Raw genomic sequence first — 25,740 nt, 5'->3', positions numbered from 1 at the left:
CCATCAATATTGAGTGTACGAAGATTCTTAACCCAAGTATTTCCTTTAATAACTTTGATCTTTACTTCAGACAACTCATTTAAACCACTTAAGTCAGTAATCAATTTCGGAAGAATCTACATTTTGTAAAAACATTTAAAATATGAAAATGTTATTAAATGAAAAACACTAAAAATTAAGAAAAAACAAACTGAAAAAAGCATAGTATCATACCAATTCATTAGTTACTTTCATGGCAAAAAAAGGATAGTTATGATCGTCACTAACTAGTCGATAACCTTCCACATTGCTAATATGTTCATATTCTGGCTCAATCAAAGGAGTGTTGTTTAACAAAACTTGACGACCGTGTTTATTGAATATGGTAATATTAAAATGTTTCACGTCGTTTATTTTAAAACACAAAATATCACCAGGATTTAACCTAAGATCTTCAATAAATTTAAACCAACCATCAGTAAAACAGTAATTTAGACATATCTTTCTAATACGGACTTCCCATTTATGATTCTCGGATACGTTAAGTATAACCTTGTTATCCGGTAAAGGATAATCATAATGTTTAGAAAGAAAAGTATCTGGTAGAACCTGTAAAAATGAATTATTACAAATTGATGAGTATTATGTTTTCTATAAGTCGAGAAAAAAAAAGAATAAAAATATATAATAAATTTACGTACCATTGGACTTTTTAAAGGATTTTGAATAATTTTACAAAACGGTTTCCCCCACTCTTGATTTGGATCATGACAGAAGAGCTTGAACTTAAAAGTACGATCACCAAGATAGTTAAAAATAATAAAGAAATATCCATGGCCAAAGTAGTTTAAAACCTCAGACCATCCATCGGTAAAGTAGAATACATCTTCTATTAATTTGATAACAACACTCCATGAATGCGTTTCATCAAATTTAAGAGTAACTGTTGAGGATTGTAACTTATTCATCCATATAAATCGACTCATACTTATAGGTATTGCCTGAAAACCAAAAGAAGTAACGGGAATATTATTTCAAAGAAAAGATAAAACAATACGAATGATTAGTTTAAAAACAAAAATAATGAAAGTTATGCACCTGTTGAATTGAAAGCGGATCAAGTATAGTTATGATAAAATATGGACCATGCCGATACATTTTAACGCAAAGACGAAAATTCAGAGAGATCACTAACAATCAAATAGCACAAGAGCACATAGAATGAAAGAAAAAAATAATGAGTATCTATTTATAAGAGAAAATTGCAACATTATAATTAAAAATACAATAGATTCAGAAGTTGTTGAAACTATTTATGTAAATTATTATTCAAGTTAATCTTGCCGAAAAAATACACGAAATTAATGTAAATGGGTAATAAAAATCTAAGTTATTTTTATAATGTTGGTAGTAATAAAAATTTTAACAGATTTATAAAATCTGGTTACGAAATAGTAAATATCTATTTATGTATAATATTTAAATAAATAATGACAAAAAAAAACCTTAAAGTAATATAATATAAGAAACCGATATATACAAAATTAAAATATCAATATTTAAATATTAAATTTAAAATACCTAATGCAATTATCATATATCAACTGACATCTGCTTGTATAGGCTTAACATCTTCAATCAAAAGTCACAAGGATCAAGAAAGTTGCAAACGGCGGTGGAAGAAGAAAAATTGCTAAAGTTACTTTACCGACTTATTTTCCGATCATTTTTCCGGTAATCTTCGCTTTGATTTACAAACTAATTATCCAATCAGTTGAACACCAAATTTCGCTTTCAGTTATTTGACCGACTTGTTTCCGGCGATTATTGTAAAATTACACGTGAAATCAGGTCTTAGTTTTTCTCTGAAAATAAATGTTCTGTATCTTTTGTGTATAAAAAAAATATTAGATTGCATTGCATGTCTTTCAAAGTTAAGAATTTCGGTTAATTAGATTATTTGGTTGATATATTATGTAGATCTTTTTTTGAAATTTAAAAATTCCTTCATTAACATAGTTATTTTGATGTTTGAATAGGTTATAACAAAAAAGTTAACCTAAAAATTGTTTTTTCTTGAATGATAATGTCTTTGTATGCGGCTACTAAAAATTTATAACTGAAATCTGATATAGGTTTTTATAAAATTGATTGTTGTGTATGTTATGTGTATCTAAGAAAGATTAGATTGTATTGTATGTATTTCAAATTATACAATTTTGGTTAATAAAGTTATGTGGTTAATATATTTTGTGTATCTTTTTATGAAGAAAAATATGTTTCTTTTAGTTAATATTGTTATTTGGATGATTGAATAGTTTATCATGATCATTAAAAAAAAGAGTTATCTTGTTATAAATTGATCAACAAAATATATTTTTTTTAGTTGTAATCCAATACATTGATACGATAACAGTTAATTTGTTATTTTTATATGTATATTGTATATTGTATTATTCAAGTTCAATAGTAAATGTTTCTAACAGTTCTTGTTATGATACAGGTATATAAAAATGAGTTTATCATGTGTAGCTGTGTTAGATGATGATTCCTCGTTAAAAGTGGTATGCAACAAATGTTATAAAAAGTATATATAAATTGTGTTACATATGATTTTTGACATAAATTTATACACAGGTCCTGCCAACTGATTTTGTTAAGACTGTATATGGTGATTATTGGCAAAGAAGAAAATTAGTGATACATCATGAAAGTCAAAAAACTTGGCCAGTTTCTTTAAGAAGTGTAAGCGGGGAATCTGTTATCACTGACGGATGAAGTGACGTGGTAAGGGATCTTCAGTTGACAAAGCAAACGTTATTGCGCTTTAGGATAATCGAAGATAAAAATATGCAAATGGATTGTTTCGTCGATAACATGTGTGGTGAATCCTTTATAACAGTAAACCGTTACGGCGTTTTAAAGATAATAGTAAGTATACTAATATGTATGAATCACTTTTTTTATAGTTGAAAAAGTAATGGTATACATATATAGTTAACAATAAAATACTACATAACTTTTCAGGTGATTCCAGAACCGTATGTCACAAAAAATTACTCTTACACGCCAGTCAACGATTCTTACAACATAACAGCAGCAGGTCAGATTTGGAAAGTTGAGACGCACAAAATAAATGATATCTATGTTTTTACAAAAGGTTGTCCAAAGTTATTTGATGATCTTTTTATACAAGATGATGATATACTGTTGTTAATGAAGACGGACATGAACACATTTGAGTTAAGAATTTATCGTCGAGGAGTTGAGGTTGTTTTGACCAATAAAGAAGAAAGTGAAGATGATTCATTGCTGGAAATACCTAAAGACACATACTACAAAAACGTCCAGTTTGTAAGTATTTTGAACTAAACTATAACGAGATACTAATAAATACGACTTATTTATATATCTTATTATATAACAGACATTTTGTGATGATGATGACTTCACAGATGATATGCTTTCTGAGGTACTAAGTTTACATTTATGTAGAATAAAATATATTACAATCCGATTTTGTAATATCATTAATTATGATTATGATACACAGAATGATGAAGGTAGTAACAAAGAGGAGGTGAATACAAAAAACATTGCTGGAAAAGAAAAGTGGAAGGAAGAAAGTTCTACTTCAATGAGAGAAGAGAGAAACCAATCAACAAAAGATGATGTAATTATGTCAAACATAATAATAGATGATCTGTTTCATTAATATATGTAGACATATTTACTTAATACTCATTCCTTATTGTTATTTAAAATTAGTGTTTCTCTTAACAGGTTAAGAAGAAAGGAAAACAGGTTGAGGAATATGGTCATGCAGACGACATTAAAGACCTGATATGTGGGACAGAACTTGAAATGCCAAAAGTCTCAACAGTTGGACAGAGAACTCGAAACCGGTTGGTAAGTATATGATAAGATAACAACATTGATTTATCAATATTTATTATAAATTATGATGTTAGTCAAAATATAATGTATGTGTTATAAAATAAGGTAAACGAAAAGAGAAAGAGAAATGATAAGACTTTGAAGAAACCGGATGTTGAACGAAAAGTTGTTGGAAGGCTCAACATTGTTGGGGGAAGTGGTAAATATGATTTCATAATAAAAGGAGGAAACCGCATGGTATGTTATCTTTAACTTAGTCAATAGCAAACAGAAATAATATAAAATGCATAAACCAAATTTACTTTTTACTTATGTTATTTATGCAAAGAATGCCTGTAAATGTTGTAAGATTTGCCGGGTTCAGAAATAAGGTGCATGAGTTAAAAGTAATAAACCTGAATGGAAAAACCATCAGTATGAATCTTAGGCGACAAAAGCATGGAGATGATGTAAGGTATGCAATCGAAGGTTGGCCGAAGTTCATGAAGGATAATGGACTTCGTTTGGGTGACAAATTGCATTTCACATTCGAAAGTGCAGGAAATCTGATGATCTTAACACATGTGGAAGGTGTTAATGCAGACTAACAACTACTCTAATGATGAAGGTGTTAATGTCGAACAAATCATGACTCTTTTATGCTACTTATTTTATGTTAACTTTGTTTTGGACACGTAAACAGTGGTTATGATGTTTTATTTTGTTACTTGGTATTTTAAGTTTAAATAGAACTACTGTTATATCATCAGGCTTTCTAACTTATTTTAGTATGTAAGTAACGTTGGTATTTTCTAAAAACGTTTGGTGATTATGATTGTTTAAGTAGATACATTTACATAATAAGTTGTTGATGTTTATATGTGATACCCTATTTGGAAATGTACGTAAAGATAGTCTCTTTGTCAAATGGTTGTGAATCTATATCTATATATATATGTTGAAATATATATATTTACATATTAAGTTGTAATTACTTATACCTTACGCCTGTTATTGCACTCGTTTGTCCAAGTGCTGTAGATAAAGTTGTATTACAATAAAAAACCAAAGATTAAAAGAATGTGTTAAGTACATAAACAGATATTATAGACTTTTAATATATATAGGAAAATAGTAAAATTTAAATAATTATAAATTAGCCGTGGGTGTCTAAAAAAATAGTAAAATTTGTAAATTTTAAATAATTATAAATTAGATACTTTGAATATATTTTCGTATTGTTAACTACATAAACAGATATTATAAACTTTTAATATATATAGAAACTTTCTATGATTTTCAAGTTATATATTAGTAAAATAGTATATGACCAAATATATGTGATTTATTAAGTCAACTTTATTTATATTTCATAATTATAAATCGAAATTTGTTAATACATGGTAAGATCCAATGCAAAATAATCGTAAATTCATTTTAAAAAAGATAAATGTAAATTGTAAAATAAACGAATTTAAAATTACAAAAACTTATCTCATTTATAATATCTATGAAAATCATCATTACACTTTATTAACCTACAAAACTACTGCAACAACACTTCATTATAGTTCACATTGCTCAAGAAGAACCCAAAAGGAGTTTGAAGAAATTAGTAAAGGTATTTTTCCGATTTCATCTCCGATAACTTATAATCCGACTGTTTTGTTGTTAATCTCAACACGAAGTTGCCTTATTTCTGCCAAATAACACATATGATGTGTCTTTTTTAGCGATTAATGAGTAAGTAGATAAGAAATCGGAGTGTCAGTATTTGTTAAGAAAAATCAAATATTAATTTGTGAGGTAGATTTAAAAGGGATTATATGTATTGGATGTCATCGGAAGTTTAGTTTTTTGGTTAAATAATGAGATATGGTTTAAATATTCTGTTCCAAATCTTTTTAAAAAAATGGATTTTATTGGTTTATAGTTTGATTTGGATGATTAAATGTATTTGGTTGTTGCATAAAAAAATTTTGATTTACATTATTCTCTCTTCATCGTTAACTGACATTAGATTTTATTAAAGTTATGTATTTATATTTTTATCATGAATTACAATATGTGTATTTCTGCCTATTCAACAATGAATCATTGTTTATTTGTAATTTTGGCTAATAAAAGATGTAACAACAAAGACGTTTAACATAATTTTGTTTTTCTATGTATTATTTTATAAATTTGTGTAATTTAGATTGATTAAAAATGATTACTACTAAAGGATATAATATAAATGAAACAACTGATACTAAAGTAAGTGAAATACAATATACATGAAGCATCAAAACACATTAACGTATTTAACGTATGCATGTCACTGATTAAAAGTACAAAATCTAAATTGCATTATTTGTTATACTCTGATATTCTATTTTAAACGGATTAAAGTTTTATATCTCTTGTAGAATGGCTGGAGTTGAAAACGATGTTATCGTCCTATCGGATTCTGAAGATTCTTCGGATGACTCGGAGGAGTTTGATGATGATGATATTGGTCCGCTGACATTTATTGTGCCATACACGAAACGATTTGTAAGTTCCAACAACACAACTATGTTAATTAGCATCAAATATGTTTACATATTTTGGTTAAGTTTTCTATTTTTTTAAATACCATCATAATGGAAATTATTATTATGTTTTGTAACTTATAGCGGATACCAGTTGAAGTAGCAAGGATAACAGGAATTGACGAAACCTTGAAAGTTAGAATCGCTAACAGGCAGAATGTGGAGACAAAACATGATGTTAGGGCAGAAACAAATAAAAACAGTATAAAGTATGTGGTGAAAGGCTGGGCGAAATGGCTAAAAGATAACAACATACAAGAAGGTGATCATTGCAAGTTCCAGTACTTTGAAGATATTTGTGTTTTCTTCCTTGCCGGCGTTATCCGCTAAAGGTGATGTTTGAAATTATGAAACAGGGTAGAAACATAATATACATTAATTTTGGGTAATGTTTAAAAAGTTATGTAAGTTATGTAGTGTTATAAGTGGTTTTCTAGTAGGTTAATATGTTTAATAGTTAAGATAATCATGTACGTTGGACTTCTATTATGTAAGAATGTCTATAAATATCTACATGTTCTAGTTTTTGTTTATATGTTATATTTAATACATAGTAATATCATCTTCTATTGATATAACAATGAAAAACCATACAAAAAATTAAAACAAATTACATAGTCCTTAAATAAGTAACATAAGGACATGGAATTGAAAACACCTAACATACAATAAAAGCATACAAAAAAACAGACCATCTTGCCCAATTACAAGTCATAACAAAATTTTAAACTACAATTTCCCAAATATTTCTTTGTAAACAACGTTTGCAGTTTTATTTGTTGGCCTCCCATCTTTGTCGAATATTAAAACCTTAACGCCATCCTTAGTCTTTACCCTCGACAACGCAACATAAAGCTGACCATGTGAGAACACGGGGTCTCTCAGGTATATACCAACTCTAGATAGAGATTGTCCTTGACTTTTGTTAATAGTCATCGCAAAACATACGGTTATTGGAAATTGCCTTCTTTGAAATTTGAAGGGTATTTTCTTGTCAGATGGTATCATGCTGATTCTTGGGATGTAAGTTCTTGATCCAACATTACTTCCTGATAATATCTCAGCCTCAATAACACGTTTACCAAGACGTGTGATTTGAAGACGCGTACCATTGCACAAACCGTTTTGTTGATCAATATTCCTCAAAAGCATAACCGGAACGCCCAATTTCAATACCAATCTATGATTTGGTAACCCTGATACTTTTACACTATTTAACACATCTGGATTATACAAATCTTGATGTAACGGATCGTTGATTTCCTCAGTCGGACATAAACTATCAGAGCTAAGATACTCTACTTCTTCACCGGGAAACAAATCAAGCAAACGATCATTTATCTCATGAACAACTTCATTCTTAGGAGCGAGTATAGCTCTCTCAGAAAAGTAGTCACGGTCTTTATAACGATGAAGAACTGAAGCATATACAAAGTCAATCAAACCTTGAATTGGATCATTCTCATCAGTTATTAAGAGATGAGCAGGTATTTCAATATTTCCATCACCGTCGATAGAATCACCAACATTACCTTCGCCGATGTCAAGAAGCCATTTACCAAATTCGTTTATCTCCACAACGTTTGAGGTACTTGATCCAACCGACAAACGCATGTTGGTTGTCAATTTCAACACCTTGCAACTGGACCAGATGTGGGATGAACATAATGAGGCGTTTACGATATCTTGCCTGCTTCCATTTTGTACAACAGGTAGGATTTGTCTAAAGTCACCACCAAATACAATAGTTTTCCCACCAAATGGAAGTTCTGAATTTCGTGAATCAAAAAAACTCAAAACATCCTTCATTGTACGATCAAGAGCCTCGAAAGCATGTTTGTGTATCATCGGTGCCTCGTCCCAAATAATCAACTTTGCTTCATATAAAAGATTCGCGATTTCAGTATTAGGCTTTATATGGCATACCGAATCTTCATTGACATTAATTGGAATATGAAATTGCGAGTGAGCAGTACGACCGCGTGATAACAACAAAGATGCAATACCACTTGAAGCGACATTAATAACAATCTGTCCATTGCATCTAATGGAAGCACCTAAAGTTTTCCACAGAAAATTCTTGCCCGTACCACCATAACCGTACACAAAAAACACACCACCCTTACCAATCCGAACAGCATCCATAATTTCATTATACACGGCTCTTTGATCGCCGTTTAGACAGCTGTGAAGATTATTGAACTCAGCCGTAACTTCATCCATGTCAAAAGAAAGCTCCTCGTTTATCAAACGGTTGCTCTCGGACATTAGATAGTCATCATAAGGATAAGGCATTGGTGAAAACCTGTGCAAGCTGGATCCATTACGAAGAAGGAATTTTTCGATTTTCGACAACGTAATATTCTTTAAACGTTCATCAGAAACAACGAAATCTACAATGATAAGAAAAATTATTTAATATAACGAAACAACTTGAAAATATAACATCACAAAATTTAACAAAAGGATAAAAAAGATACCGCTCATGCCAGAATCTTTCCGCATATTGTATAAAATGTCCTCGGACAATAGCTCCCACGTTTTCTCCCAAACAACTTCAGGTCTAGATAGCGTATTAGACAATAGAAGTGTTGCAAACAAAGAACGAAGATAATGACCGTTTCCTGTGAAACTGGATTCTTTAATACACTCGATATATTCATTGTCATCATCTAACAGGCCACGTGCATAACACGCATCCCGAAACGTAGGATACACAAGACCATCATATGTTCTTATTTCTTCAAATGATCGTGGCCCTTTAACCTTAGTAAGAAGAATTCTTAGGTAATAAGCCTCACCAAGAGAAGGAGACGCAGAATAAATTCTTCCAATAACAACATAATTTTGGCGTTGCTGCCAGCAACGATCTTTTAACTTCCACACATATTTTGTGGGAAACTCAACATAAGTAAGTTCTCTTGCTTCAGGCTTAGAATTGTTCATCTTCATCCATTCTAAGAAAATAGAGGAATTTACTTGAGGTTTGTTTAGGACATCCTCAATATCATCGTCACAACTAAATACAACATTTTGTTGTCCTGGAAGATGAAATGGTAACCTCATAACAGATGGATACCGATAATGAACATCATTGCCAAATATTCTCCAGCTGGCTTCACATGCGGAAACATATCTAGCTTCGTAATACTCTTTAATTTCATCTTTTGGAATCTCCTCATCGGGGCCTCTGTCTGAATCAAAAACAACAACAGTGGCTCGATCAGGTCCTTTATCAATGTATTTAAACAAATACTTTATTGAGCCAGCCTGATTGCACCATTCCACGTTGATGTGTACCTGGTATCTTTTAAGTAGCTTTTTGTTGTATGGAACTACACTCCTATTGTCTAAAGTAATGCCCTTCTTCACAACTGTGTGACCAGAATCTCTTCTCCTATAAACTGGAAATCCATCAGAATCAATGGAAGTGGAATCCAAAAACCTCTTTGGAAAATTCTTAGAACAACGGTTCCCAACCATGCATGGACATTTCATGTTCGCATATCCACAAGGACCATGAATCATAAAGTCACTCACAAGAGAATACAATTCAGGATCCTCGTTCTTATCAGGAATTTCAGCTGATATAAAAGGGATCGATGTGTTCAACCGTAGGAAGCTTATGATCAGCTTTCATAAATAAGCAAATACGCGCATGTGGCAAACCACGTTTTTGAAACTCAACGGTATAAACAACTACAAAACAAAAAATATTTTAACGATAAGTACAAAAATTAAACATAATGTATGGAAAGACCAAAAAATTGTATAAATTGAAAGTAGCTGATGTATTGACATACCTGCATTAATATCGCCAAAAAATTTTTTTTGCTTCATATCTTTTATCAATTCATCAAGTTTCATCTTAAACAATCGACAAAGTATGTCAGGTCTGTCTTCAGGCTTAATTGAAGAGTCACCAATAAATCTTACAATCTCAGGCCATTTCGGATTACATGTGATTGTGATAAAGAAATCAGGATACCCATACTTCCGACATAACGCCATAGCATCTAAGTAATTTTGCATCATGTATCGAGAACCACCCGTAAAAGATGAAGGTAATATAACAGGTTGTCCCGTATGACTCAAATCACTCTGACCAACGTCTTGAACATTTTTAAGACTGTTAAGCGAATCAGATCTCAGTTTGATTTGCTGAAAACGTATGTAGTTTAGCCTCTCACTTTCAATCATTGTGTAGGCATCGACTAAAAACTGCTGAAACAACCTTCTTGCATTAAGAATTAGAGAAAAGTTGTTATGCCTATCCTGAATTCTATAAGCAAAAAACTCCCTCATAGTACAAGTTGGTCTTGTCTTCTTTGTATTAGGACCAAAATCCCTATGAGGAATGTTAATCCTATATCCATCGACTCCATACGGAAAAAGAATTGGATACTGTAGAGCAAGATAAGAAGGATGTAACTCGCTAATACGCTTAAGATCTCCGGAACGCATTTCAACAATAATATCACGGCTTTCAATCTGGAGATCAGGTTCATCAACTATCAAAGCAGCAACTTCAGAACACGTAGGTAAATTGTAAGTCCTACCGTCTCGATCTCTCTGTGAGATTATACGAAGTTTAAGAGTAACATTAGGATTGTCATGGAGATGGTCTCGTACCATCCTGTAAGTTTTAACCAACATATTTGTAGAATCTAACATGTTCGTAATATACTTTATAAACTTAACATCAAGTTCCGAAAATCCCCAAAAGTGGGTGCCGGTACGGTACCGGTATCTGAGGGTAAAAACCGGTACTGAACCGGTACCGAAAATGCTAAAAGTCGGTACCGAAAAAGTACCCGGTTTGATAAATTCAGTATCGGTACCGGTACCGGAAACGATTTGCTCATCCCTAATTTAGCCTAATGAAATGACCTTGATGATATGAAGATATGTGGAAAAAAAAATAACATTTCACTTGTCTTACCACTATGTAAGACGAAGTTCATCAATGTCTATTTACACCCCATCCCTTTCCTTGCTACTAGTAGGGCCTGTTTGGTATGGGGTAATGGAATGGACGAGGGAATGGAATGGACGAGGTAATGGAATGGATGAGGTAATGGAATTGATTATTACCATTCCATGTCTTGTTTGGTTACCATGTGAGAATGGAATGAACCATTACTTTTTGTTGTTTGGTATGCGAGAAAAGACGAAGGAATAAAATCGGATGGCGGTGGTCAATGATGGGCAGCGATGGTGGGTGGTGATAGCGGTGGCAGAGGTGGTAGCGGTGGCGACGGTGGTGGCAGAGGTGGTAGCGGTGGCGGGCGGTGGTCAGAGGTGGTAGCGGTGGCGACGGTGGTGGCAGGTGGTAGCGGTGGTGGTGGTTGATAGCGATGACGGAGGTGGGTGGCGACGGCGGCGGTGATCGGAGGTGGTGGCGGCGATGATCGAAGGTGAGTGGTGGAGGTGATCGGAGGTGGCAACGGCGATGGTGGATGGCGGCGGTGGCGGGGATGGAGGTGGGTGGCGGGTGACGGCAATGGCGGGCGGCGGCGGTGGTGGGTGGCGGCGAAGGCGGGTGACGGCGGCGGATGACAGTGGTGGTGGGTGGTGGCAACGATAGTGAGTTGTTGTGTTGTTAATGAAGGGTGAAGAGGGAATGGAATGGAAAAAAAATAGGGGGAAGGGATGGAATGATTTTGAGGGAATGGAATGCATTTTGGAATGGACGATTCCATTCCATCGACCAACCAAACACTCTTTTCTTCATTCCCTCTCAATGGTTCATTCCATTCCACCTCTCATTCCTTCATACCAAACGGTACCGTACGGTTTTATCATTTATGTTCGTAAAATGACTGTTTGAGAAAAACCAACTGTCATCTAATCATTCACGTTTTTTTCCTAAATTGATGGTTAGTTTTTTTTTTTTTTTTTTTTTTTTTTTTTTTTTTTTGTCATATACTTTGTCAAACATTATAAACTTGATGGTTAGTTTTTTTTTTCATATGCTTTGTCAAACATTATTTTTAGTCACGATTTATGTCCTTGGTCTCCAATTTAATATTTGATAATTTTCTTTTTCTTTTCTACTTTTCATTATATAAGAAATTGATTTAATTAAATTACCAAATGTAATGTTCATTCGTAATTATGAATGTTTAATGCAAATATTATATTTGAGTTGCTTTTTGAACAATTTCTTTATACTCCATGTATCTTTTTTAAAGCTTAATTACATCGTTTTAGGTCAAATTTCTTCTCAACCTATAACATAAAACTTGATAACAAACTCTTAGAAGAATTAAATAGCAATTTATGAATCTTGTATTGGTTCTTACCCCCAAACACCCCCCCCCCCCCCCTAAAAAATTTAAGGAGTAATGATGTGAGACAATGATCTATACCAATGAAGAATTGAAGATCATCACGACATGCTACATCATCAGTCGCATTCATATGTGTAACATTTCATATTTCCGTTATGTTATCTTGAAAAAAAATTATATAATATTGATAAGTTTCTATTTATAACTAGTATTAAGTACCCCCGCGTTGCGGCGGGGGCGAGCACTAATGCCACACTATTGTCAGCGACCACCGACACTGAAGTTGCGGTGTTAATGCGAAGAAATTAAACCGAAACGTAATATATAAAATAAAATAACTAAGTTGATCTAGATCTCGCGCGTTACGATGAACCCGCGTCTATTTGTTCCCGTTTGACAGGTCCATCGTAATCTATATCTATATATAATATATATCTTTACCACTATACAAACCATAATGCATACATTACAACAACCATTGCATCAATATGTTGCAAATTATATTTATACAAGATTTTGACTAAATTAATTAGATTATTATAAATAATAATAATTTACAAATAAAACAACACAACTTTGAATGGATCAAACCTATTGAATATAGTAAGATAATGAAACAATTATTTGATTAGGGTACAACCACTTAAGCACAATTTACAACCATACATGCATGCAAAACAAATTGGATTTGATAAGGTAACGAAACCATTATTATTTGATTAAGGTACAACCACCTAATCACAACTTACAACATATATTTGATTAAGATACAACCATTTAAGCACAACTTACAACAAAAGATGCACACAAATGTTTCAAATTAATAGTTTATAAATAGTTTATAAATATAAATGGCATAAGACTAAAAACCCATTGTATATATCATCCCATACTATGCTAAATACTATTGTACAACTTTTAAAGCAAACAATACAACAACTGATGCACAACATTCTTAAAAATTGATAGTATATAAATGTGTGATATGAGTTCAATTTAATATTTTAAAATATGGGCCAAAATGTTAAATTATTAAACTAAGTGTTAGGATTGTATATATTGGATTATTGAGTCTAAAGTCCAATTAAATGCAGTTAAAGACCTAATAAGTTTCCATGGGGGCCGACTTCAATTCTATGGAGGTTGGGGGAGGCACGTAAGACTATTCACTATCACAACCCAAACCAACCTAATTTTTTATTAAAACATTATTTTCTCTCTCTTTCACTTACACAACCCAACCTAACCCAACCCAATTCATTTTTTCATTCTCATTCACAACCCAACCAAAACCAATATTTTATTAAATGAATATGTTTTATAATTAATTTTTAAATAGAGAAAAGAGAAGAAAACAATTAAATATTATATATTTTGGTTGTAACCCTTGGTTGAGCACACAACCAGGTTGTTCAATATTATTATATTTTTTTATTAAAAAAACGACTTTCTTAATTGTCTTATTAGCCACATGGCAACTGGTTGAAAAAAAAATCACCATAGTGGATAGTCTTAGGTCGGTTTGCCACAATAATGAAAAAAAAACATACGAAGATATTAGGTGTGTGTATGTGCATGTTTCACGACCTACCAACAAGAAAGAAGTCTTCAAGCGGAGGATTTGAAACCAAAAGGTTTGTAGTGTAGCAGTATTAAGATGTGTATTAAAGTGTTTTTATTCAAGTGATTAAAGGTTCTAGACACTGGTGTAGATTAAAAAAAATATGTTCAGACTATATCATTAAAAAGACGGAGAGTTGAGACTCAAACAAGTGAAGTAAACCCTTTTCTATATTCTTATTTTGTAAGTGATATGAAACAAAACTATTTATATGACTTCTTATGATCTTCTTTACAGTTATAGGAACTCTTTAGTAGATTTTGAAACCCATTTATGGAACTTAATAATTAAGATTGTTTATAGCATCCATAAGCTCATGATCATCATATTGATGATGATGATGATGATGTTGGAAACAAATGATTTTGATTGTTTAGAATTGTTGAAAAACTAAATATAATCACCACTTATTGGAGCCCAGCTTCAAAGGTGAGTATCTAAAAACCTTTTTAAGGGAAAATATACATTAATATCGACTATGAATGAGATTTTGTTGAGCAATTGAACAGAACATGGATAATAGCCAGGGGCGCGAAGGGGCTTGATAACGCTTCGAGCACCGTCCTCATGAACGTTATAGGGGCATAAAGAGGGATGGACGTTTCCGTTTCCTTATGATGTTTTGCTCCTAAAGGATATATTACACATAGTAAACAACAGTTTGGTCTTGGGTTTGCTTCTAATGTTTTGTTCCTTAAGGTTAAGATCATGTGTAGTGGTTATTGTCTCCTAAGGGGTATTTTTCATCATATCAACATCATAACACCAATGGTTAATGCCTATTAACGCTTTTTCAATCATTACTTTCAAATTATTTTCTCCTCATTTGAACAAAACATTAGGAGCAAACCCAATGTCGCAGTCCCCGACCCCACCATGGAAGCAGGTGCCGCGAGCCTGACTGGTGGTATCAGTGTTTATTAAATTTGCAGTGGAATTAACTCATCAGGATCGTAGTTAGAAAATAATTTCAGAGTTATAAAACACTAAACATTTTATATTAAACAAATGGGCTAAACCCATAATTCATTTATAATGTATTTATAGGGATAAACCCTAATTGCTGAAAACATAAACTTCTTCTTTTATTTAGGTAACTTATTATTTAAGCCTTCAGTGCTCCATAGTTGGCTTCTAATAGCTTCACATCAAGTTACCAGAAACGTGTTTTGAAAATATTTTATCAGTAAGAAATACTGGCGAGTTCATTCCATTTTACAAAAATATATGGTTATATTTTTACAGTATCAAGAGCGATTACAATGTTTATGTCTACCCAAAAACTCATTCAGTATTTTTCATGTTGGCAGTTACAATGATTGTGGTCATATTACTATTGGCTAACTTTCGTCCAATAACAACGCTTGAATAGTAGTGTATACAAAACCCCACATACCGGCAATAATTGTAGAATGCAAAGACTTAATTAATGTAAGTATAATTGAAAAACATTTAAGGTTTTGTAAAGCAAATTGATAAAAAGAGAGAAAGACTCACTTTGTAAACTTAGGTTTTACTATAAGCTTACTGATAATATTTTCTTATGATTTTCCTGAGTTCCTAACAAAAATATACAATGCACGCGTGTTAGTATAATAACCCAATTCAACTTTATCAATACATCACGAGATTAGAACCCCAACGTAGTTTACAAAGCATACCCTTTACCGGGCAGCGTTTTGGCATCCGTTGTTGGGTTCAAGATCGATCAGGCAGGGTATCGAATCAGTGATCAGGGGTTAAAACACTTACAACAGGGCAGAGTTTCGTGAAATTAGGGTATTGGGGTATTATTTTCGTTCAGAATGTTGAGAGAAGGAAAAGGATTTTGAACGAGTTGAACTGCAGCTGAAACGTTCTATTTATACTTGAAATCTGACCCTCTCGCGCCCCGCGACAGCCCCATGCTACTCCTCTCGCAGCCCGCGAGACACCTAGCTAGGGTTTAGGGTTGACCAGTTATCAATGTAGGTGTGACACGTGGACGACACGTGTCCCAAGGCGTGTCCGGAAAAGTACAAGCCTCTCGCGGCCCGCGAAAGGTTTGTTCTCAGTCTGTCGCGCCCCACGACACACATAAAATTATTATTTTTTCCATTTTTCAAATTAAATAATGTTACGTGAGTTCGGTTTTTCGATTACGGAGTGTTTTAGGACATTTTTGAGGGTTGTTATACCCAAGACCAAACTTTTGTTTACTATATGCAATATCCTTTATGAGCAAAACATCATAAGGAAACGGAAACTCATGGACGGCTCAAAACTTTCTAAGACCTAAAGTAGATTTTTTTAACTGTACCCTTGCGTAATTTTTTTTCTTAGGATCCTAACACGTGGAGATATGATTAATATATTTTTGTATACGATTTTAAAAGGCACGTAATCACACATATTAAAGTTGGAGGGAGTTGTAACGAAAAGAAAACTATTTTAGGTAAACTGGTTCTTTGCTCTACATATCAAAACCTGGAAAATTAAACTAAATTAAACCTTAAATCACACATTCACATTCAATTTGTGAAAACAAAATAACAAACACAAAGATTAATAACAATTTAACAAAGCATTAGGGAGACGGAGAACCATAAGGGAGTTTGTGATCAAAGAGAAAAGAGAAAAAATCGAATGCAGAATGCAAACTAAACATAGTCAAATCCTAAAACAAATAGAGGCCCCGAAACTATCTCTGTCTTATAAACAAATGTCAGTGCCTTTTACGCCACCCCCCCCCCCCTTTCACAAAAAGACTAGGCCACCCCCAACATTGCGAAATGATATTTTTAACCCCTGCTGCATACAAAATGATAAATCCACCCCCAACTTTGCAAAATGGCATTTTTAGCCACTACTCTATTTTACTTGCACCCCCTATACTTTCAAAGCTTGCACTTTTAACTCTCTTTGCTCTTCCTTTTGCGTTTTTACCCAAAGTTTCACCACATTGCAATTTTAGTCCCTTGGCTTTGCAAAAGTCAACGTTTAATACCTTAAGTTTTTAATATTCCAACTTCACCTGTGTACCATATATAATATGTGTTTTAACATATAATTCCTTTAATGATTTCGTTCGCTAATTTCTTTTTTAAAGAATTAATTTGTCGTTAACCTCCTTGAGTTTCAAAAGTTTCGACTATACCCCTTTCGTTGCTTTACTTGAAAAGAAGGCTTTTACGTGCGAATTTTAATGTACGTGTTGGTCTACGTTTAAACGCAATTTTCTTTAATGATTTTCGTTCGCTAATTTCTTTTTGAAAGAATTAATCTGTCGTCAACCTCCTTGAGTTTCAAAAGTTTTGACTTTATCCTTTTTTCCTTTACTTGAAAAAAATAACTTTTTACTTGCAAATTTTTATGTATGTATCGCTATAAATTCGAGTTGATCTACGTTTAGACGAAAATTTTTCTCGGGAAACAAGTCAGTGCAAGTATAATACGTTTTCTTTACATATTAAACCGAGTGCCATTTAATACAATACATTTTCATTCGACGACATAAATTCGAGTTGCTCTGTGTGTTTTCTATTTTTAAAGGTATAATAAGCCCCTTTTGATTGTTGCGGGGCGCGGGTCACATAACAGTTGCACTAGTCCATTCGATGTTTACAATGTACCCGCACCGGCACGTACGCGAATCTGTTTACTAGTTTAGCTCATTTTTATTTATAGTCAAGCTGCCAGGGTTAGACACAATTATTTGTTTAGTATATTATCTGAAGCATTAACAAAAGTATGAATAATTTCGAAAGTGATAACAAGATGAAGACTCTGAAAACGCACTCAAAAGCCTTAAACTAGTTTTGTGCAAACTCTTTGTTACAACTCAAGCAGAAGATATCAACTCAAAAGACTAGTCTGGTAGGTGAAGGAGTCGATTGGTCTATAAACTTCGCATTTGTTGGCCATACAACTAGTGAGGGACATGTCTCATACTTTGTGATGGTTTCAGTTATAACATTCGACCCTCCTTTAGGGCCAACTTCCCTATTGGTCATGATTGGTCCCTCCAAGCAATCACTTCATGGGTCACAACCCCAAGTTTGGCTCTAATCCACTCTTACAATCCAAACGCTTTAATGCCACTCTTACAATCCAAACATAAGGGTGTAAGGGGTGCTCACCTAATAGGTGAGTCCCCCATCTTACACCTAACCAATCACATGGTGCCACGTCAACTCACCTAATACACTCCCCTAATTCCCCTTTTTGATGGCGGCACTCACCTATTAGGTGAGTTCAAAATTATTTTTATTTTTTTTTTGTTGATGTTTAAAAATTTATATAAAAGACATTTCATTAAATTTTAAAAAAAAATACATTCAAACTAGAAAAAAAAACACATTCAAACTAGAAAAAAAAAAGACATTCAAACTAGAAAAAAAAAATACATTCAAACTAGAAAAAAAAATTACATTGAAACTAGAAATCGCATGGCCACCCGTACTTGTTAGCGATTTCTCGCTTTCGGGCGAGGATGATCGGCAACATACTTGGCGGAACATCGTCGTGCGGCTTAAGGAAGGTTTTCATATCTCGATCGTAATTGTAGTTTTTCATCGTCTCGATTTGTACCGATATGAGCTCGCGAGCCTCCGACTCTCTTTTTTTCCTCAATTCGATCGCCTCCAATTCTACCGCTTGCTTCGCTTCTTTCATGGCGGTGTACACTTTGAATTGTGCCGCCAACTCGGCCGAGCTTCCCTCGGACGATGTAGCTTGACGCTTGTCTCGCCGTTGTGGTCTTTGTGGCGAGGGATCTTCGTTCATATCCGGGATTGAAAAGTCTACGTCAAAGGGCTTTCTTTTATGTGCCGAACCTTCACCTTCCTCGCCCATCAATGGGACTTGTGCCCATTTCTCGTGTTTTCGAACGACCTCCCACGCCTCGAGGTGTTGAAAACCGCTTGGAAATCTTTCTTTAAATTCTTTTAACGCGACTTTCATCACGTCGAGATCTTGACATCCACTTGCTCGTGTGCGATCCTACATGTTATAAAATAAAAAAAAATTAGAAAGTGTTAAAAAAGTATGAACTTAGAAAAAAAATAAAAAATATGCAATGTTAAAAAAAATATAATTTTTACCGCTTGTTGGTATAGGCCGTTGAAAAAGTTTATTTTCGAATGCATCGGGTTCCATTTAGACCGTACTTGATGAACGGTCCGGTTACTTCCACCGACACTTTTGTTATAGTGCTCTAAAATTTTACCCCAAAAACTTTCGCGACTTTGTTGATTGCCCTTTTTTTTGTTGGTAGAACAATGTACCCACGCCTTCGCCAACGCCTCTTCTTGTTTTTTTGTCCATTTTTCGCTCACCGTTTTCCCTTTTTTTCTCGGGCCTCGTCTTCTTCGTTGCCCGCTTCTTCGTCCACATTATATTCATCTTCCTCGTCGTCGTCGCCCAAATTTTGAGTTTCGGGCACTACCTCATCGTCCTCGTCGTCCTCGTCAATAGGTAGAGGACGTTCGACATTTCCTCGTGTAGAAGGAACTTGTGGAGAACGATAAGCATATGGGTCGAAGGCGGGGGATTGAGGAGGAGCGTCCATTGATAGCAAATTTTGAAAATAGCCGAAATTGGGTTGTTGGGTGTTGTAAAACGAGGGGTGTGGAGGTTGTTGGAAATAAAACGGGGGTTGTGAAGTGTATCCGTAAGGGGGTTGTGGTTGAGCATTTGCACCGCTCGAACCATCTCGAGACGGTTTCGATACCCGCCCCTTATTTTTTTTCTTGGCCTCGCGGGGTCGGTTCTCCATTGCTCGGTGTATAAAAAATAAAAAGTGGATGGGGTTTGGTTGGATAGTATAAAAAATAATGGTTGTGGTTGGAGAGTTTAAAAAAATATAGAGAATGAGATGGGTTGTGTATAAAAAAAGGGTGAGAATGAGATGGGTTGTGTATAAAAAAAGGGTGAGAATGAGATGGGTTGTGTATAAAAAAGGGTGAAAATGAGTTGGGTATTTATATTAGTTTAAAAAAAGTGATTTTTTTTTTTTTATAAAGAATTCGACCGTTCAACGGTCATATCCCTCGAACGATGTGCAAATTCAAGCGGTAACCCCCCACCCAAATTGAACCCCGATTCGGGACCCCGCGGGGATGGCGGCGGTGTTCCCGATCGGGGAAATCGTTCACCGCACCACTCCCCGATTGCGCCCCGTACACCCTAAGAACTTATTCTAAAAGACTAATCTAGTAGGTAAAATCGTCAATTTAATCTATAGACCCCACATTTAGGGGGTGTTTGGCCTAGCTTTTATTTTTTTGGCTTATGCTTATATTTTAAAGTAGCTTATGCTTATTTTCTTTCATTTGATAAGCTATTTTTAAGTGTTTGGATTAGCTTATATTCTACAAGTTGAGTTAATCCATTGTGTATTATGGGAAGGGGTATAATACCATTGTGTGTATCATATTCAAATGAGTTAATCCACCATTTGAGAGCAAATGAGTAAAAAACCATCTTGATCAAATAAGCTTATTCAAATAAGCTAAAAAAACCATCAACCCATAAGCTTCTTGAAATTAGCTTATATAAGCTAATAAACATAAGCTTAAAAAACTCAACCAAACACCCACTAATGCTTATTTTATAAAAATAAGCTATAAGCTTAAATAAAAAAGCTAGGCCAAACACCCCCTAAGAAAAGTTAAAGAACAAAAGATTCATTAGTTGCAACTTGTAAATAAAGTGATTTATTTATTTTGGGAAAAGATGCAAACAGCAAAGTTCAAAACTTGAGGGACCTGCAAACAAAACAAATCCCAATCATCAAATTCATTTTCCAAAACACAACACTTGATTTCATTTCCTTTCATCCCTGTAATCAAAATCCCTAAAACCGTTGCAATTTTCTCACAATGGGTGCTCTCAAACAACCCGCATTCTCACCCTCTTCAACTTCCATAAACCTTTTGTAAGTTCACATTCTTCGATTTGATCAATTCTTGATAGCAATGTTGTACAGAATTTAAAAAATCTTTGCTTTTGATCTTGTGGGTATGTAATGTGTGTTGGTAATGTGGCATTTTACAGGTGATTCGAGGGCGTCTGTCTGTCTCAATGGTATGCTCTCTTGCAGGTGGGCATGTGACAACCCTTCTGGAAGGAGGGAGTACATCACAGATAATGGCAGGTGGAATCACATTGTTATTATTATAATCATTGTAATTATTATTATTATTATTATGGTTAGGCCGGTGGGTGTGGCTTAACGCCACCCCGCCACCTCAGCCACCATAGCGCCCCCCCGGGCGCCATCGTCCACACCGCCACAATTATAGGGGGCGCCATCGTCCTTCCGCCAGCACGTTAACGAGCAAACTTTGAGATTTTCGAAGTTGATGGTCTTTAAAGAGGGGGGGGGGGGGGGCTATAGTGTAAAAGGGGGCTTTATACCACACCATGCAAGTTAAAGGAGGGGGCTTTAAAGCCCCTTGTGTGTCGTGGCGGTGAGGTGGCACTGAGGTGGCGTGATAAAGCCCCTAGGGGCTTTATACCACACCCTCCGGCCTTAGGGTTAAATGGATAATGTAGTTATAGTTGATGGTGGTTATAGTTTTAGAAATGGGTGAGCTTGGAATTTAGGGGAGTGGTTGAAATGATGACGTGGCAAGTATCTCGTTAGAGAATGGTCGATTGGCTGCGTAAACGATAGGGTGGCTAGCCAACGCGCTAGGAAACGGGTCGTTTGGTACTTAATATATATATATTTTTTTGAAACGGACTCGTGGTAAGTAAAAGTGCCACATAAGCAGGAAATAGATCACGGTGTGACGTGATGCTTAGTAAAAGGCGAAATAAAAGTTCGCTTTGTGCTCACTGTGTGGCTGTGTATAATTACTAGATCGGGACATTATTAAGTATAATTATCAAGTCAGATCACCAACTTATAACATTGGTATTATATGGCTCTTAAATTAGTATAATATTTTAATCTTTTGAATCTCCTATAAATTCTCCTATGGATCATGTTTATTATTTTTTTGTTTTCCTATGATGTTTGACAAATGTCATTGTTAACTAACGGTTTTGTCTTAGATTAATGGTCAAATACGTCTCATCTTTTACGGACAATTATGGTAGACAAGTGTCATTGTTTATACTTTATTTCCTGTTTAATTCTATGACAGAGGATGCAGGGTGTTGGAAGTTAGCGGCTCAGTACATTCAGAGAGAACTTAAAGAGGCAGATGAAGTAAATTTGCTTGATGAAGAAGGTAAAAATTATCTTATTCATTATTTGGAGCTAGAAAAATAATTCAAGCAAGTCTTCTTGTCCAAAGTTTGTGAGTAACGGGGACGTTGTTGGTAGCAAAAACTGTTCTTATTGAGTGGACATGATGGGTGGGTTGAGTAACCATTCAAAACAATCTGGGGTTAAAATGGGTCACTTTTAGTACAGGCGGAAACACTTTTGGTTGGGTTGACCTGCATACACACATTTTTCATGAATTATATTTTTTTTTATAAATAATGAATGCATTAGTTAAAAATGCAAGAACAATCTTATTATAATATAGTAATAGAACAGTCTTCTAACTATAACAGCTAATATATTAAAAGCATAGCTATAATAGTAATCTTTTAATAGACTTCTGGTAACTTTCAACATGTGACCCAGTCCCCCTTTAGCTTTGTTTTTTTATTTGACCCACTTGACATAAAACACAACCTTTGTGAACACACTAGTGAGGAGAACACTATATGACATGAGCACCCTAAGTGCGATTATGGGTCGATTACCTTATTAACTAAGAAAACCTACTTTTATATGTTGTTTTAAAGTTTTTACAAAATTTAAATTATATTGTATACTCACCTTCTGTGTCATTGTCATGATTTTGCACTGCAGATATGGATGTATTCGGTTTGAGGCCTATGGTGGATCCTTTAATCTTGGTGAATTTTCAGACAAGTTTGGTTTTTCTTTTATGTTCTTGTTAAGAATTATTTTAATATTATTTTTATATTTTATCAAATGTCAATTTGCAGGTTTCTTGCAATTCTTGCAAGAAACCGGTGAAGGTTAGCCAATACGCAAATCATGCAGGTAATAAAATATTTGTAATTCTCTATGGTTGCACCTTGGTTATGATTACCAACTTAATTTTACAAGGTTTTTTTTTTTTTTTTCTTCGTCTCCAACTTTTACAGAAATTTGCAAGTCATTAAGCTCACTAGTAGACTGCACAACAGAGACTGAAGTTGCAGTGAAAAAGAAACCTCCGAGGAAGGAGAAGAAGAAGTTACAAATTAGTATTTCTAGTATCCTTGTAAATTTATTTTCATTTGTTGCATGTGTTTCCTTAAGTTGTGTTTGCCGAGCTTAACTCGAATATAGCACGAGTTGCATCAGTTGGTAAGCCTGGACGATGTGCAATTGCTAATACCGTTGCTTCAAATTCGCATGTCAATGAACAAATCCCAAAGGAGACTACATTTCCTACAAAACAAAAAGGTACCTTCCTTCTTTTGTGCGCATCGTTTTGTCTTAAATATTTCAATATATAATGTGCAAATGATATTCTAGAATGTGCAATACATGTTTTATTTGATTAAGAGTAAAATACGATTTTGGCCCCTGTGGTTATATCACTTTTACCCTTTTAGCTCAAAAAAGAATTTTTTAACATCTGAGTCCCCAACGTCTTTTTTTCTAACCCTTTTGGCCCCTAACATTTAATGGATGGGGTTAGTGTTAGGGGACAAAAGGGTTAGAAAAAAAGACGTTGGGGGCTCAGATGATAAAAAGAATTCTTTTTTGGGCTAAAAGGGTAAAAGTGATATAACCACAGGGGCCAAAATCGTAATTTACTCTTTGATTAATTTACATTGCTACTTTGCTGCCACCAAAATTTTCTTTTATTTGTAAAACATTACTTTTATTTATGTACAAGTGAATATAAATACAATACAGCCGGTTGTATTTTTAAAGTGTGCTAATTACAAATCTTTTTTTAATTTAATTCTTATAAGTAAAGCTTAATTGCAAGTAGAACTAAGAATTTCATAAACTATATTCGCTTTACATCACATGTTTGTCATAACTAAAACTTGTTATTCAGGCGGAGAGTGCGTAAACGAATCACAGGTAAGAAGCTTGAAGAACTTTGATAGTGTCAACATCCATCAAACACCTACAAAACTCAATGACCACCATTTACAGGCCAACGGTAATTCACCCGCTCGTTACTAATATGAATATTTTTGGTAAATCCGACGAACTGAATTAATGGTTATGATAACAATTATGGTGGAACAGGAATGTTGAATGTTCCAGCTCCACTTGCAACCAAGATTTTCTATTCGCAAAGAAATCAACGACTCAGATCCGCAATAAGCCACATGTATCACAGATCATCATCATCTACACAACATGATCATGACTTTGGCTATATGCAATTTTCAGAAATCAACGACCACCGTGAAAACGTATGCATAATCATAAAAATTTTCTTTAGTGATTTAGTGTGCAGCGACTCAGTTTTGACCCATTTATATAAAACATCAATATGGTTTGTATTTAAGTGATAACAGGTCATAAGGCAAACGGGTCAAATTTTAATAAGTTAGCTAAAAGTGAAACCGGCTGAACATATTATACCAGTCAAAAGTTGCCTAACGTATATTTTAAGCTTTTTCTACATATGATTTTTTCATTGCAGGATGGCCATTAGGACAATGCAGCAGCAATGTTCCGGTTGTACAGCCACTGAAGAAATTTTGGTAGCCGAGGTGATTAAACAGTAAATATGTTTTTGAACTTTTGAACCATTTTTCTTTGTTCTGTTTCATGTGATTCTAGTTCACATGCTAAACTACGGGAAACAAAGTTTCATATCTAGGATGGCATTGGAACCGGTTCAAACTAGGGTTTTATCAACGTATAAATCCTCGTATAGCGTTGTTTTTCCGGTCATTTGTTTAAATGCCAAATGCAAATCTAGTTCCGGTTCAATTATATGATGCCTTTTTGTTGCAACTGATGTACATAAACCCTAAAGAATATTATCATGTACTTAATCAAGACTTTACAAAGTTGAATTATCAATCCGGGGCTTGTAAAATGAATCGTTTGCAGAAATCTTTGCAATTTCTTCATATCCATTTCCGTTGACCGTTTTATAAAACCCTGCATTGACTTCTGCTGGCTGGGTCAGCATCTGTACTAGTTTACCTGACAGCTTAACTGTAGGGTTGCTAAAAGATGCCGCTGCTAATGATCGCATATGGTCTCCCATGATCCACCTTCATTGAAGATGTTAAATATGGGCTGCAAGTGTTTAGCAGCTAATGCAATTGGATCAAATGGTTTGGGGGGGGGGGGGGGGGGGGGGGTTGGTTTCAGTAGAGATGAATAGATGATTGATTGACCCACAAATTACTCCAAAATAAA

General features: G+C 34.2%; 2 protein-coding genes across 3 annotated transcripts; one reads left to right on the top strand and one right to left on the bottom strand.

The window, feature by feature from the left end:
* Positions 1 to 7,157: 7,157 nt before the first annotated feature.
* LOC110932202 lies at positions 7,158 to 9,926 on the bottom strand. The gene is made up of 2 exons (XM_022175555.1): positions 8,909 to 9,926; positions 7,158 to 8,821 (listed from the first exon to the last, which is right to left on the bottom strand). The coding sequence occupies exons 1-2, from the start codon at positions 9,924 to 9,926 to the stop codon at positions 7,158 to 7,160; spliced, it is 2,682 nt and encodes an 893-aa protein (XP_022031247.1).
* An 11,143-nt stretch (positions 9,927 to 21,069) lies between these two features.
* On the top strand, positions 21,070 to 25,395 carry LOC110929957. Of its 2 annotated transcripts, none has more exons than XM_022173156.2 (10): positions 21,070 to 21,258; positions 21,378 to 21,477; positions 22,484 to 22,561; positions 23,197 to 23,243; positions 23,337 to 23,394; positions 23,499 to 23,609; positions 23,686 to 23,802; positions 24,410 to 24,517; positions 24,607 to 24,776; positions 25,010 to 25,395. In XM_022173156.2, exons 2-10 carry the CDS (start codon positions 21,405 to 21,407, stop codon positions 25,019 to 25,021), a joined length of 774 nt encoding a protein of 257 aa, XP_022028848.1. In that variant the 5' UTR covers positions 21,070 to 21,258; positions 21,378 to 21,404; the 3' UTR covers positions 25,022 to 25,395. The 2 variants fall into 2 exon arrangements, with proteins under 2 accessions (XP_022028848.1, XP_022028847.1); XM_022173155.2 differs by having other exon boundaries at positions 21,071 to 21,258; positions 22,475 to 22,561.
* Positions 25,396 to 25,740: the final 345 nt, after the last annotated feature.

This window comes from Helianthus annuus, chromosome 3 (assembly GCF_002127325.2).
Source record: "Helianthus annuus cultivar XRQ/B chromosome 3, HanXRQr2.0-SUNRISE, whole genome shotgun sequence".
Lineage (NCBI taxonomy): Eukaryota > Viridiplantae > Streptophyta > Magnoliopsida > Asterales > Asteraceae > Helianthus > Helianthus annuus.
Note: the sequence above shows the minus strand (reverse complement) of the source record. Positions and strands in the feature narration are given on the sequence as shown.

What these genes read in the sequence shown, in the direction of transcription:
- LOC110932202 (XM_022175555.1), bottom strand. Translation starts at nt 9,926, where the DNA reads ATGAAATGTCCATGCATGGTTGGGAACCGTTGTTCTAAGAATTTTCCA. An exon ending in GAAAGATTCTGGCATGAGCG is followed by an intron (nt 8,822 to 8,908) that starts GTATCTTTTTTA and finishes TTATCATTGTAG; the next exon opens with ATTTCGTTGTTTCTGATGAA.
- LOC110929957 (XM_022173155.2), top strand. Translation starts at nt 21,405, where the DNA reads ATGGTATGCTCTCTTGCAGGTGGGCATGTGACAACCCTTCTGGAAGGA. An exon ending in AAATTTGCTTGATGAAGAAG is followed by an intron (nt 22,562 to 23,196) that starts GTAAAAATTATC and finishes TTTGCACTGCAG; the next exon opens with ATATGGATGTATTCGGTTTG. An exon ending in TGGTGGATCCTTTAATCTTG is followed by an intron (nt 23,244 to 23,336) that starts GTGAATTTTCAG and finishes GTCAATTTGCAG; the next exon opens with GTTTCTTGCAATTCTTGCAA.